This window comes from Microtus ochrogaster, unplaced genomic scaffold (assembly GCF_000317375.1).
Source record: "Microtus ochrogaster isolate Prairie Vole_2 unplaced genomic scaffold, MicOch1.0 UNK48, whole genome shotgun sequence".
Lineage (NCBI taxonomy): Eukaryota > Metazoa > Chordata > Mammalia > Rodentia > Cricetidae > Microtus > Microtus ochrogaster.
Window position 1 is genome coordinate 1,598,318 of NW_004949146.1, and position 15,279 is coordinate 1,613,596.

General features: G+C 42.9%; 1 protein-coding gene across 1 annotated transcript in view; it reads left to right on the forward strand.

Moving 5' to 3' along the window:
- The window catches only part of Efcab3 (EF-hand calcium binding domain 3), a 55,715-nt gene that overhangs the window by 31,765 nt on the left and 8,671 nt on the right, over positions 1–15,279 (forward strand). Inside the window, exons 17-23 of the mRNA XM_026777187.1 lie at positions 3,591–3,675; positions 6,844–6,920; positions 9,853–9,996; positions 11,284–11,355; positions 12,482–12,602; positions 13,750–13,931; positions 14,249–14,433. Of these exons, the coding sequence (XP_026632988.1) occupies positions 3,591–3,675; positions 6,844–6,920; positions 9,853–9,996; positions 11,284–11,355; positions 12,482–12,602; positions 13,750–13,931; positions 14,249–14,433 (866 nt within the window). The remainder of the gene's footprint in view (positions 1–3,590; positions 3,676–6,843; positions 6,921–9,852; positions 9,997–11,283; positions 11,356–12,481; positions 12,603–13,749; positions 13,932–14,248; positions 14,434–15,279) is intronic.

The following is a 15,279-nucleotide window of genomic DNA, read 5'->3' on the forward strand; positions in this document are numbered from 1 at the left end:
TAAACCTTCCTCCTCTTTCTCTGTGTTCCTGACCAGAATAGGAGACAAGTTTGAGAAACTTGGTGAAGCTGTTATCCTCATACTGAAGCATTCAGACCTAGAACAGGGAACTAGAATCACTGCCACTGAGTAAACCTGAAATCTTTGGAGCAGTCTGAGCCTGTGTTTATCCACGGTGGATTGATTACAGGTCCTCCTGGCCCTGTGCTGGAGTGGTTGTTGTTGTTGGCTTGTTTGGGGGAGTTTTTGGTTTGGTTTGTTTGGTTTGGTTTTGGTTTTTGGAGAGGAGGTCTTACTTTGTAGCCCTGGCTGGCCTCGAACTTTCTAGGTAAACCAGACAGGCTTTGAACTAACAGAGATCTTCCTGACTCCGCCTCCCAAGTGCTGGAATTAAAGGCATGTGCCACCACTGATTTCGAGGGTTTAAAGGCTATGAGAAAAGTCAGAACATGAATATTATGATTTCTGCTGAATTGTCAATTGGTTTTCTTTTTAGTTTTTCAAACAGAATCTGAAACTTACAGTCCTACTGCTTCAGCCTTCCAAGTACTAAGATTATAGGCACACATCACCATACCTGGCCATGTTAATTGCTCTATTTAGCTCGCTTTTCCCACTGTTAAAGAATGCAAGTGGGCTGGAGAGATGGCTCAGCAGTTAAGAGCACTCAGTGCTTTTCCAGAGAACCCGAGTTCAAGTCCCAACATCCACATCAGGTGGTTCTCAACTGCCTGTAACTCCAGCTCCAGATAACCCCATGCCTCTGGCCTCTGTGGATACCAGGCCTCATATGCATAGACACATACATATACACATAGGTCTAAATAATTAATTTTAAAATTATAAGCACGAGAATTTTTTCTCCCTTTCTAAACTTAAAAAAAATGAAATTATTTTTAATTACTCTTCCATCAAGGGACCTGGGTAAAATACTTTTCTTAAGTAAGTTTCAGCACTAAAGAAAATATACCATATAATTTGAGGCCAAAAAAATCCTCTTCTCTATGGTCTCAACAGGCTTAAATTGCTATAATTCTGTAATTCATTTCCTCATGGCCACTGGGGTACCGAGTGAACCCCACTGAACACACATTTGCCCTAACCCTGGGCGGAGCCCCTGAGTCCAGGCCTGAGCAGTGAGTGAGGTCACAGCTGTATGAAGGAACAAACCCTTTATTGGATTCTTGATCTGAAGGCTTAGATGGTTGTTGGTTGCTAATGGTTGGTTAGTAGCACAGCTCAAAAGTAGGTAAACGTCAGAATTTTGTCTGATTCTAGGCTGAGTTCTTTAAAAAAAAAAATATATCTGTCAACTATATAAGAGATTGGAAGTATTTTTAAGTAATGATTATTTTGCGCCGTGGGGACAATTTCCCAGCACCTTTCAAGAGCCTAAATTGTTGAGCATCTCTGAGGCTCCCAGCTTCCTGGTAGGTTCTAGATCCTGAACACGGTAGAATGGAGTTGTTTAGAAACAGCTGCCCTCTGGGTTCTGAGGCAGTGACCTGGGAGGAAGGAATTGTAACCAAACATTCTGGAACTTTTTTTCCTGATTTAACAGTACTTGCTGATTCATCATTCCCAAGCTAGCAAGCAGCCCTGTCTGCTTGTCAGCGAGCTTCCTGCTATACACTAGAGTTGGGAAAGCTAACTGGAGTGATAAAAACCCAAAGGGGACGACTGCCTCCCAGCCCCTGGTCTGCAGCCGTATCTCCAGCGATGCAGAAGAAAGGGAGGACTAGGAGAGCCATAGTATCCAAAGAGTCTGTGCAAGAGCCTATCGTCTCTGCTCTTATAAGAAAGCAGTGGACAGGGATGTGGGTCGTAGAAGGAAAGCCTCAGAAAATATATTCACTACGTGGTAGGTGTTCTAAGACTGAAATAAGCAGGAAGTCTTTAACGCTTTCTTTTTGCCAGTTGTGGCAGGAAATATTTCAGATTAAATTTTGTCCTTAATTTTTCCTATATATTTTTACGTGCTTTGTATCATATACTATTTTTTAAGTAGTTAAGGTATATAATTTGATGATTTGTTATGTGTATACAATGTAAAATAATTTCTGCAATCAAACAAACATATGAGTCACCATAGTTATTATGGAGCAGAAGCACCCAGGCAAATTTCGAAACTCTGTAAACTGGTTCTACCTAGTCACGGTGTTATCTGTCGGGGTGGTTTTTGCTCTTTAGGCTTTTTGGAGAGCCAGCCACACAGCTCCCAAATAAATCACACATGGGGGCATGTTCTTACTTATGAATGCTCTGCCTTAGCGTGGCTCATTTCTAGCCAGCTTTTCTTATCTAATTGTCCTGACTACCTTTGCCTCTGGGCTTTTATCTTTCTCTATTTCTGTGTACTTTACTTCTTATTCTGTGACTGGCTGGGTGGCCGGCTGACCGGGAGGCCGGCTGACTGGGAGGCTGACCCCTAATGTCCTCCTCTCCTTATTCTCTCATTGCTCCTCATTCTCAGTCTCAATTCTCCTTCTATTTACACTCTGCCTGCCAGTCCTGCCTGTCCTTGCTCCTGCCTCGCTGTTGGCCGTTCATCTCTTTATTAGACCATCAAGTGTTTTAGGCAAAAAAACAAATCACAGCTTCACAGAGTTAAGCAAATGCAGTGTTAACAAAAGTCACGCCAGGCAGTGGTGGCACACGCCTTTAGTCCCAGCTCTTGGAGGCAGAGGCAGAGACAGGCAGATTTCTGGGAGTTCAAGGCCAGCCTGGTCTACAAGAGCTATTTCTGAGACAGGTACCAAAGCTATAGAGAAACCTTGTCTCAAAAAAAAAAAAAAAGTCAGACACCTGAGAATAATATTGCCCAGCAGTTAGCTTTAGATCTTCACAAGCTACTCATCTGGCACACTGAGGATCTGTGCTCCTTACCAAGCCTCTTCCTACATGCCCCCTTCCCACCATTCTGTGCTTCTGTGGGTTTGACTATTTTGGATTCTATGTGCAAGTGAGAAAATATTTCTCTTTGTGTGTCTGACTTATTTTGTTTAGCATTTATTTAGGTTTTTTAAGACTTAGGATTTTTATTTTTGTGTATACATATATACAGACACCCGTGAGGCCAGAAGAGGGTTCTGAATCCTACTGGACTATACAGAGGGTTGTGAGCAGCCCTGTGGGTGCAGGGAATCTGGGTCCTCTGGCAAGAGCAGTAAAAGCTCTTAACCACAGAGCCATCTCTCCAGCCCCAGTGTTTACTTTTATATAAGATCAAAGAGACATTATTTGAAAGGAAGAACTGTGGCAAATTTTGCTTATAGATCTTACCACAGACCTCTCCATACAGACCTCCAATTTCACATGCAATGCTATCTTGGATTTGGGTATGATGCCATGCTTTGAAATCCTAGACGTTTTAACCCCAGGCTTTGCTCGGGAAAGCTGGGAAAGAATACAAAGAAACAATTGTATTAGTAGAGATGGTGGCACCTGCCTGCAGATCTAGTGCTGGGAAGATTCAGGAAGGAAGGGGAAAAAGGAATAGATGGATGGATGGATGGATGGACGGACGGACGGACGGACGGACGGACGGAGATTCTGTGGATTCATCCTTTCCTGTATCTTCTGAATTCCAGAAAGAGTCTCTGGCCCCATGGCAGTTTCAGGAATTAAATCAACACTGAAGCTGAAGCCCCTCAAAGCACCCGCCTTTCACAAAAGGTAGGTAATAAAATATGAGGAGATTACGCAAAGTGTTCAGGTAATGACTATACAGATCACATACAGACTACACTAAGAAAAATTAGAATATTCTATTTTGTTTGAAGTTCCTTAGAACATCTAAATTAAGGAGATGTTTCTATTGTATTTATTTTGTATGTGTGCTCACATGCACACACCACAGCATGTATACAGAGATCAGAGGGCAGCTTGCAGGAGTCAGCTCTCCCCATCCACTCCATGGGTCCCAGGAATCGAGCTCAGATCCTCGGACTTGGCAGCAAGCACCTTCCCACTGAACCATTCTGTTGGCTTATAGGAAGATTTTTTTTTTTTTGATTTTTCGAGACAGGGTTTCTCCATAGTTTTTTTGGTTCCTGTCCTGGAACTAGCTCTTGTAGACCAGGCTGGCCTCGAACTCACAGAGATCCGTCTGCCTCTGCCTCCCTAGTGCTGGGATTAAAGGCGTGTGCCACCACCGCCCGGCTTATGGGAAGATTTTTTAATAGAAAAAAATGAACATTCTTTTTGTCTAGAAAAGCAGAATTCTCCTTCCCGTGCTCCCAAAGGAAGTCCAGTGAATTAGCCATGCACAGCCCCACTAGGATACGAGGGAGATTCTCCTGCCAGTAGCAATGCTTTTTCTCAGTCAGCTGCCAACAGAGTCTAGCAAACAGGCACTGATGGCTGAAAGTGAGAACCCAAGATACACTGTCACACGGCAGAAGGTGAAACACCCCTCTCTGAGTCTTGGCCACTTGGAGGGTGTTCTCGGCTTTATCACTGCTAAAGCAATGTACTTCTGACATTTTTAAAGGGAAGTAGGAAAGCAGCCTCATAGCAGTCAACCCCTATCTTCACTAAGACCACAGGCCACGGTAATCCCCACACTAGGTAAAAGGCAGGGGTGGGTTTGTTTCAAATATGAAGTTACCATGCTCCTTTGAAACATTATAAAATAGACTATTTGAAATGGTTCCTCCATTTTTCTTCCTCGTTTTCAAGACAAGGTTTCTCTGTAGACCAGGCTGGTCTTGAACTCACAGAGAGCTGCCTGTATCTGCCTCCTGAGTGCTGGGATTAAAGCCGTGTGACACTACCACCTGGGTCCATGGGTAATTTTTACTTGTAATTAACAAAAGCCTTTGTCTACCTTGCCTTCTGCTTTACTTGGGGTTTTGAGGACATCGTGTTTCTGTGTCTGCTTACATCTTTTACTTCATACAAAAATAAGCTGTTTTTCTTTGGAAATGGAACACATACGTAGTAACCAGGGTGGGAGCAGACCTTAGTAGATAAACAGGGAACACAAAAGGAAGAAATCATGTTAGTAAAAGCTGGGAAAATACAAGTTAGGTACAATTTCATGCCTAAAAGTTGAGAACAGGACATCTTAAGACCCCATCACATCCTTCTAACCCAGGCTACTCTGACATCAGTGAGATCTAGTGCCCTGGAGGGTAGAAAAGTAAACCACAAAAACTGGGACTGGAGAGATGGCTAAGTTAAGAACACTGGCTGCTCTTCCTGAGGACCTGGGTTCAATTCCCAGCAGCCATATGGAGGCTTGATGCCCCTTCTGGCCTCTTTGGGTACCAAGCATGTATATGATGCACATACTCACCTGCAGGCAAGCAAGACACTCATATATAAAAGATTTGTAGAATAAATCTTTGTCAATATTTAAAAAAAAATAAAACCACAAAAGTAAGAGATTCCATATTCTTAAAACCTTTGTTAGCTGGGCTGTGGTGGCGCATGCCTTTATTCCTAGCACTCAGGAGGCAGAGGCAGGCAAATTCTAAAATAATTCTAAAATTATTCTAAAGTAAATTTATATGAGCTAGGTGTAACGGCACAAGCCCATAATCCCAGTTGGCAAAAGATGGAGGCAGGAGAATCAGGAGTTCAAGGCATCCTTGGCAACACAGTGAGTTTGAGATCCTCCTAGGCTACATGGGCTCCTGTCTCAAAAAATTTATGATTATTTAATTTGCTATTAAATTATACTTAATTAAAAATAATTACATTTCACTTGTCATAGTATAAGCAAAGCTAGGTGTGTGTGTGTGTATTCATAAATTATTGCAGATTTACACAAAGCATTTTGGAATATTAGTATTTTCCCTCCTTTTCAGATTCTACTTTCCTGAGAATGTAAAATGTTACCCAGAGTTCCAAACTTTCCAGAAGCATCCTTTCTCTGCTTTATCATTCCTTAATGTCTCTCAGTATACTAAACATACATGTTGGCAATTAAAGTTATAATGGTAGATGCAGAAGCTTCTCTACAAAGGTAGTCAGCACATTATTTTCCAAATTATCCTTTGAAACTGAAAGACCCTCAGAGTGGTCCTTCCCTCAGGAGGAGACCCCTAACCCAAGGAACAGTCGAGACCACTGGCTGCAATTAGCAAGAGGTTTATTGGGTGGGCACAGGTACCTGTGGGCTGCAAAGTCCTTTCGGAGGACTTGCGCGCCTGCAGGCTGGGAGAAGGTCTTTTTATAGGAAAAGGGTGGCAAAAGCAGGCATACAGAAGCAATGCATGGTTACAGGAATCTCATTGGTCAGTTCGAATGAGGCGATAGGTTCATTTAGGGGACAAGTTTCCCGGAGACATGAAGGTCTGATAATAATAGCAGACTTGGCCCTATCTAGAGTACATGTAGTTTTTCCCAGAACTGTTCGTTCCCCTACTAGGCCTGGTGTCTGACCACAGATATCCTGTTTGACCACCTAGGATTACTGACTTTTTCTTGAACTTACATTTGTTTGTGTGAAGGCTTTGCAAAATGGCATTACAGCAGCTAAGCTGAGGTCTTTCAAAACAAGTTTCTAGCAATGGTGATCGCTTAAGGTTACAACCTTTGCCATCAGAATCTCATCTCTCTTACCTGTGTGACTTTGGACAAGCCAGATGCCTGTTTTGTACAATGAGAGAAATCAAATAGCTTTGTTTTGTTTTTAAGAGAGGTAAGGGCAGCTGGAAATCTCGGGTGGGCTGCAGTTGTCCCCAGCTTCCCGGCCTTTCTGACAGATTAGCCAGTGACAGTCTGCTTCAGCACTGTGAGTCTGGGCAAACAGTAATGTTCGTCACCGTTAGCGTCAGCAAAACTCGAAGGCTTCACTCCTGTGTTAAACCTGCTGTTTCTCTTGTTTCTTCTCAGAGATAAAGATTTACGAGGATCTCTTCCAAGTCATTTACAGCATAAAGATACGAAGCTGAGCTCTTCACAACTGGAAGGTAATGAAAATCATCCTAAATGTTAGAACCCAACTACAGCCAGGGCCGTGGTGGCGCCTATGAAAATCATCCTAAATGATAGAACCCAACAACAGCCAGGGTCGTGGTGGCGCCTATGAAAATCATCCTGAATGTTAGAACCCAACTACAGCCAGGGCAGTGGTGGCACATGCCTTTAATCCCAGCACTCAGGAGGCAGAGGCAGGCAGATCTCTGTGAGCTTAAGGCCAGCCTGGTCTACAGAGTGAGTTCCAGGACAGAGGATCTTACTCTAATAGCTAAGACTAGCCTGCTCAATATGTAACCCTGGCTGGTCTAGAACTCATAGCAGTCCTGCCTCAGCCTCCCAAGTGCTAGGATAGAAGGGAAGTGCCATTGCATCCAGCTAGCTCCCATAGGATCATTCTCTAATGCACACGTGAGATTTCAAGGAGAATCTGTATTCCTATCATTCAAGAAAGGGGAAGTAGAGAGGAGAAATAAAATTTTAGCCAGGCGTGATAGTGCACACTTAGGAAGCTGGTACTTAGTTCAGAGTCAGCCTACTCTACCTACCAAGGCCCTATCTAAAAATAAAAAATAAACTATTTGCTAGATTGAAGGATAACTTTCAAATTGACATCTTTCAAGAATTGAAACAGGCTTGGTCAAATATTATTTAATTTACTTATTTTTTGGTTTTTCAAGACAGGGTTTCTCTGTGTATTGTTCTGGCCATCCTGGAACTCACTCTATAGACCAGGCTGGCCTTGCACTCACAGAGATCCACCTGCCTCTGCCTCCTGGATGCTGGGATCAAAGGCATGTGCCACCACCACTCAACTAGATCAAATATTCTTATCCAGATAACTTGGAAGTGTGGTAAACAGCAAATTCAAGGTCACATATTAGTCAGCTACTTGAAGAGTATAAATACAATGTGCCAGGACTGGCCAGTGTGGTGACAAGTGTCTGTAATCCCAGCATTAGGAAGGCCTCTAGAGGCAAGAGGACCACAAGTTTAAGGACAGCCTGGTCTACTTAGTGTACAAGCCAGTTTTGTTCTCGAAGGGCCAAATTAAATTAAAATGGAAATAAAATACCAGGATTTCTTTGAGGCAGAAAAATAATGATGAAGTTTGATACACTGTCTATAGATCATTGGTCCAAACAGAAGACAGATATTTAAGCCAACAGTGTTCCAGGCATAAGAACATGAGACATGTCCCTGCCCTGGATGACTCAAGGCGTGAGAGAAGTACGGAGTGCTAGGGGATTTGGTCTTCTGAGGTGAAGAAGGGAACCTAGCGAGAGCGGAATGACGAATAGGCTAGGGAAGGATCAGAAGATGAGGGTGTCTGCTGTGAAAGCCTGAGGAGTGTGACAGGGCCAATGGGCAGAGAGAAGAGGAGCCGGCCAGCCCCCAGGGGCCGGCCAGCCAGACACAGAGGAAGCAGGAAAGTAGGATGGATGACAAACACGGCAGCACGTACATTAGTAGAAATGGGTTAGTTTAGGTTAAAGGAAAAAAATTGCTAGAAACAAGCCAAGCTAAGGCTGAGCATTCATAATTATTAATAAGTCCCAGGTCATGATTTGGAGGCTGGCGGTCCAGGAAAGCCTGCTATAGCCTGTCTCAAAGGATAAGGTGAATGTGATAGAGCAGGACACCTGGGCTCCACGCTCAGAGTGAGCATACCCACACATACACGTGTGCATATACCACACACACACACAAGAAGAGGAGGAGAGGAAACGGAGAGAGGAGAAGCACCTTCGCCTACTGAAGACCTGAGTTCCATTTCCAGGTCCCACATAGTAGAAGGGGAGAACTGACTCCTGCAAGTTGTCCCGGGGCCTCCGTGTGCATGCAATGTCGCATACATACATACACACACATGCATGCATACACACTCCCTCTCTTCCACTACTTCTTTGAGCAATTTGAGAACAAAAGTAAATATATTATGATATGTTTACCCAAAATCTAAAATAAACATCTATGAGTCTATACTGATAGAAATAAATAATGAAAGTAGGGCTCTAGGTCAGTGGTAGAGCAGTTGCCTGGCATGTGAGAGGGCCTAGGTTCAACCCCCAGTATTATAAAAAGAGTGGAAATTAAAAAATAATTATTTAACACAAGGTAGAGACTAATAACCAACAAATGGCAATAAAAGGGAAATTAGATTATATATTTATATAAATATTTATATATACATATATATTTGCTTTGCTTTGTTTTCTTGATGTACAGGGTCTGATGTAGCACAGTCTAGTTTCAAACTCACTGTGCAGTCAAGACTAGCCTTGAACACCTAGTCTTCCTGCCCCTGCCCTTGAGTGCTTGGGTTACAGGCAGGCACCACTATGCCTGGCTCTGCATTTTTTTTCTACCAATTACTACTCATTCCACTTGGTTCTACCATTTCTGTTTGATGCTCGTTCAAATCCCAAGAAAAGACAGCATTCTGTCTCTTTAAAAATCTATTATTCATCGTCCTTTCTCTCTCCACGTGTTACAGATCACAGTCTTCACCTGGCTATACGACATCTCCTGTCCTGTTAGCACACACATCTCTCCCTCCCCTTCCCCACTCCTCTAGCCAGGGCTGACCTAGACATCACTGTGTAGCCTAAGTGGGCCTTGAATCATCAATCTTCCCACCACAGCTTCCAAGTGCTGGGGTTAGAGACAGAAGTTACCATATCTGACCGTGTCTATTCTTAAATAATTGTCCTAGAGGGGCTGGAGAGATGGCTCAGAGGTTGAGAGCATTGCCTGCTCTTCCAAAGGTCCTGAGTTCAATTCCCAGCAACCACATGGTGGCTCACAACCATCTATAAGGAGGTCTGGCGCCCTCTTCTGGCCTTCAGGCATATACACAGAATATTGTATACATAATAAATAAATATTTTTAAAAATTGTCCTAATATATACCCACTTCCTCAGCCTTCCGAAATGCTTACAACTTCTTCACCAAGGATAAGACTGGCTGTATTGATTCACATGGATTGATGAGCACCTTAGCCAAACTCGGGATGAATCTAAACACTTATGATATCTACAATGAATTAAAATGTGCTGATCTTGACAGTGAGTATTTTGACCTATTATTTTCCCATAATATACTTTTTGTGTATATCTGTGTTATCATTTATCCTATAAGTGCAAGGAATACCTCTTCCTTATCTACCAAAAGTATACTTCTAAACAAAGGTAAGGTTATCTTCCATGACCTATATCTCACTTCCTGTGGTTTCAATTAACTGGGTCAATTGTAGTCCAGAAATAGTATTTTTCTAAATGCTTTCAAGAGAAAAAGACCACAGTAATGTAACTTTTTACAATAGTATACTGTGGAGCTTGGACGTGGTGGCGCACACCTTTAATCCTAGCACTCAGAAGGCAGAGACAGGAGGATCTCTATGAGTTTCAGGCCAGCCTGTTCTACATAGTGAGTCCCAGGACAGCCAGGACTACATAAAGAGACCCTGTCTCAAACATGCACATGCACGCACACACACACACACACACACACACACACACACACACACACACAGAGTATATTGTTTTAATTACTTTATTATTGCTAATTCCTAATCTATCAGATAAAGTTTATTGCAAATATGTATATGTGATAAAGCATAGGATATGCAAGGATAGGAATGGTCCACAAATCAACCAAAACAAAACCAAAAAGCTCTCTCTGTAGACCAGGCTGGCCTTAAACTAACAGAGATCCGCCTGCCTCTGCCTCCTGGATGCTGGGACTAAAGGCGTGCTCTGTCTCTGCTTGGCAACTGTCTTAACTTTAGAGGCAGTGGGGCACGAGAGGGACACGTAGAGATTCCTCATGAAGTGACACTCTCTGGCAAAAGACAGCAGTAGCTAACAGCTTTTACTGGATGCTTACACCTTGCCATTGTTTCTCTTGGCTACAGCAGACTGGTGTAAATATAGATCGGGTCATAAAGACTGATGTAAATACAAGGGTTTTAAGTTCAAGACCAGCATGGGCTACGTAGGGAGGCACTACCAAAAATAATCTCTTTGAGGAGGGAAAGGAAACCAAGGTTTACCTTAGCCTCTTTTCAGCCCTGAATATGCTGATTTTAAGTGTAAAGTGGCTCAGACTACTTTAGCTTTTATACTTCACATTCAATAAATAATTAAAATAAATCCCAGCTGGGTGTGGTAGCAGACACCTGTAATCTCAGCAAACTGGAGGCTGAGGCCGAGGGATTGCAAATGTGAAGCCAGTCCTAGGTAAAACCAGTGTGTGTACTCTCTCACGCGCGCTCTCTCTCTCTCCTTTATATACAAATTGTGCGTTTATATAAGCTTTTAGCAATATGTTCTTAGCTGAGATTCCTGTTGCAGGAGATGGTAAGATCAACTTCTCAGACTTTGTAGGGGTGCTGACAGATAAGAAACTCTTCCTCAAGGCTGTGGGTGAGTAGATGTCTCTGGGGAACCCTGCCCACCGCACAGAAAACACGACCCCTTAGGTCTACAGTTAGGAGACATCTAGGAAGCAATTCTAGTCTAGGATGTGATTCTTGTTTTCCCTACAAAATAATGTCAAACAGACTGATACCATCAGAATTGCAACTTACATACATCAAGCAGCTACTGGCCTCCTGCAGGAGAGACGTTGCTTTTGTCTCTAATGAGAACACTAAGGAAGTAGCAGATGCAGAAAGTTTAGCCTTCCTTTTACTTTAATTTATTTTTATTTTATGTGTGTGGGTATCTTGCCTTGTATGTCTGTATCAGATCGTCTGGAACTAGAATTGCAGATGGTTGTTAACAGCCAGGTGAGTGCTAGGAAAGAGTAGTCAGTGTTCTTAACCACTGAGCCGTCGCTCCAGCCCCTTATTTTCCCTTTATAGTTTTTAGTTTTTACCCAAGCACATGCACTACTTCTGAAAGCACTCCTTTTTTTAAAAAAAAAATAATAATATTTTTTAGAACTTGGGTAGCTTACTGTCTCTACACCCTGATGAAGCCTCCGCTCTCAGTTAGAGGCCGGGGTTAGAGAGCATGTGCTCACCTGTGGCCATCCATCTGCTCAGACTGGAAGCCACCTTTAGTCTCTCATGCTCTGTTTCCCGACCTAACAGGCTGCCTTGGAAAATTCAACCACTCTTCATACCGCATGCTCTAGGATTCCAGATTCCAAACCCCACAAGTAGTTTGAAAACATACCCAAACTTAAGCCACAGCCTGTCCCTAAGATAGAGAAAAATTGGTGCTCTCAAAAACTGTGACAAATGAGAGTTCCTCTGCAAACTAGAGATAGTTATTAATTCCCTTTCGTAGAAGAACAAGACAATTCTATTTAACATACTACACGTGCAGATGTTAAAAGTACTGCCGTATTTACTTAGCTGTCATTGAACTATGATTGTTCTGTCTACTCAGTAATCAAAATGGCCTTTCTCTAAATAGAACATTTTTAATGTTTTGCCATATTTCTAGTCTCTGATTTAATATTGCCACAAATTCTCAGTAAATTTTTAATAGCTGTTTTTCTCAGAAGACATTTTGAAATTTCTCTTTTCTGTTTCCTCTATAGTTCCCGAAAAGAAACTATGTTTGGATTTAGCTAACAACCCCGGGATCTTATTATTTGAAATCCTATCAAAACTTGTAGAGACTTCATCCCTGCACAGAAAGGATGTAATAGAGCTAGTAAGGTAAGTGGCCACAGGACAGGTGAAGGCAGCTTAGCTTACCGAGGATGCGTCACCAGCGTCCTACTCCACAGAGCTCAATCTGAAACCCAAGAAAGGGTCAGGGCAAACGGCTGATAATATCACAACACTCTCTCCTGGTTCTGAAATTATAAGACTGCACTTACACTGTGCTGAAGCTCCACATGGGCATAAAACGTACGAAAATAAGCTTCAGCCGCCCCGGGACAGAGCTGCTGGTGCTACTGTGTATCTGAGTAGTAGAACGCTAACCTAACGTGCACAGCCACCTGGGTTTGATCCCAGACCATAGGCAGGTATAGTGCTCGTGCTGTGATCCCATCACACTGGAATCTGACGCCGAAGGGACACCATGAGTTCAATGGCAGCCTGGGCTACAAAGTGAGATCCTGCCTCAAAAAAGAAGAAAACTGCATTTCAAAACCCAATACAGAGCTGGAGAGATGGCTCAGAGGTTAAGAGCACTGGCTGCTCTTCCAGAGGTCCTGAGTTCAGTTCCCAGCAACCACATGGTGGCTCACAACCATCTATGATGAGATCTGGTGCCCTCTTCTGGCCTGCAGGCATACATGCAGGCAGAACACTGTATGCAGAATAAGTAAATAAATCTTTAAAAAATAAAACCCAATACAAAGTACTACAGTATATGGCACCTTCTTCAGCGGTGTGGCTACTAGTAAGGAGCCCATGCTCTTGTAAATAATCCTTCACCCAGGACCCTGTAAGCAGCCCCCAAAATACACATTGAGTTTTCAAGGCAGAAAGAAAGAAGGTAAGAATGATGGGGGGAAGAGGAGAGAGAGAAAACGAGAATACAAAGGAAGATAGAGAGGAAGGGAAGGAGTGGGGAGAGAGAGCAAAAATGAGAATACAAAGCATGACAAGAGAGACTGAAGTGGGAAGAGAGAGTAGCTGGGGGACAGGAGAGGACAATGAAGTGAATGTAAGAGAAATATGTATAATGTACAAAAATAATAAAACCATTACTATTATGTATGATAAACATATGCTAATAAGCCTTAAATAGATTTAAAATAAATATTAATCAACTTCTGTAACTTGTAGTGGTTTTTTTTTGTCCTAACAATTCTTTATTCCATTTCTGAATTACCTGTGTTTTCTCTTTAAGCTATTTCCGAAAAAAATTTCAGGAAAGCCACTCGGAAATGCCATGGAGTCCGTATGGGAGAAAGGGCTTTAGGCCAGATATATGCACTCCTCCGCGCTCAAGCACTGCTGCCTTTGCCAATTCTGCCAAGATCTCGATAATGAAAGAAAAGGATTTGTATAAGTTTCTTGAAGCACTCAAGCGTAAGAGCCATTTTCCCTCTCCACTGTGATAAAACGACTTCCAGGCAGCTGGTCAGAAATAGACACCAGAGGCCAAGAACAGGGCCAGGGCTCTTGGAGTAGCTGCTCTCTGTCACACAGGCTTGGAAGCAGAAGTCCTGAGCCCTCAGACACCTGAGTGAAGTCTGCAGGATGGGTGTGCGGTGGGAACATGAGACTCAGGCACAGGAGCCAGGGCCACAAGGGGAGCAGACGGAAGTGCACTGGGCTCTGCATGCTTGTCATTCCGGGAACTTTTTACATCATGTATAATGCCGTTTTTGGTTTTGTCTTTTTAGGGTGTGATCTCCCTACAGGTAGCCCGTACTCAAAAATACCTGTCTTTCCGTTGTTCCCTGATGTGGATGGGGTGGTGGTAGGAAAGCCATTCAAAGACATACAGAAGCTAGAGATGCTGAGGAAAAAGGAACCTCTGAGTTTCTTCGAGGACTATTTTTTCCATAAAAGAGATTGGAAAGCACAGGTGGGCTTAATCTGTCATACTAGCTAATTTAAACACTCCATCTCTAAGAACCTAACTCAAGGCTAAAAGCATGTTTTCTTTACAGATAATGCGCAGTGTCTTGGGAGGTTGTAGCTATTGTTTTGAGATGTTGGTTTGGTTTGGCGTTGGGATTTTTAGAGACAAGGTCCATTGTACCCTGACTGACTCAAATTTCTAAGGAGCCAACAGTAAATTATCTATTGAATATATACTTTAGAGGCTGGAGAGGTGATTCCGTGGTTAAGAGCACTTACTGTTCTGCCATACTCTTTGTTTGTTTGGTTGGTTGGTTGGTTGGTTGGTTGGTTGGTTGGTTGGTTGGTTGGTTTGGTTTTTTGACACCAGGTTTCTCTGTATAACAAACCTGCTTGTCCTGGAACTCACTCTGTAGATCAGGCTGGCCTCAAACTCACAGAGATCTGCCTGCCTCTGCCTGCTGAGTGCTGTAATTAAAGGTCATACTCATTTCTTAATACTACTCTTACAAAGGACCTGACTTTGGTTCCCAGTACCTACATACATCATGACTCATAGCTGTAATTCCAGCTCCAGAGGATCTGGTGCCTCTGAACTCCACAGACATCTACACTCAAGTGTACATAACCACACACACACAATTAAACATAATTTTAAAAAATATATCTTGCCGGGCGATGATGGTGCATGCCTTTAATCCCAGCACTCGGGAGGCAGAGGTAAGTGGATCTCTGTGAGTTCGAGACCAGCCTGGTCTACAGAGCAAGTTCCAGGACAGGCTCCAAAGCCACAGAGAAACCCTGTCTCGAAAAACCAAAAAAAAAAAAAATATATATATATATATATATA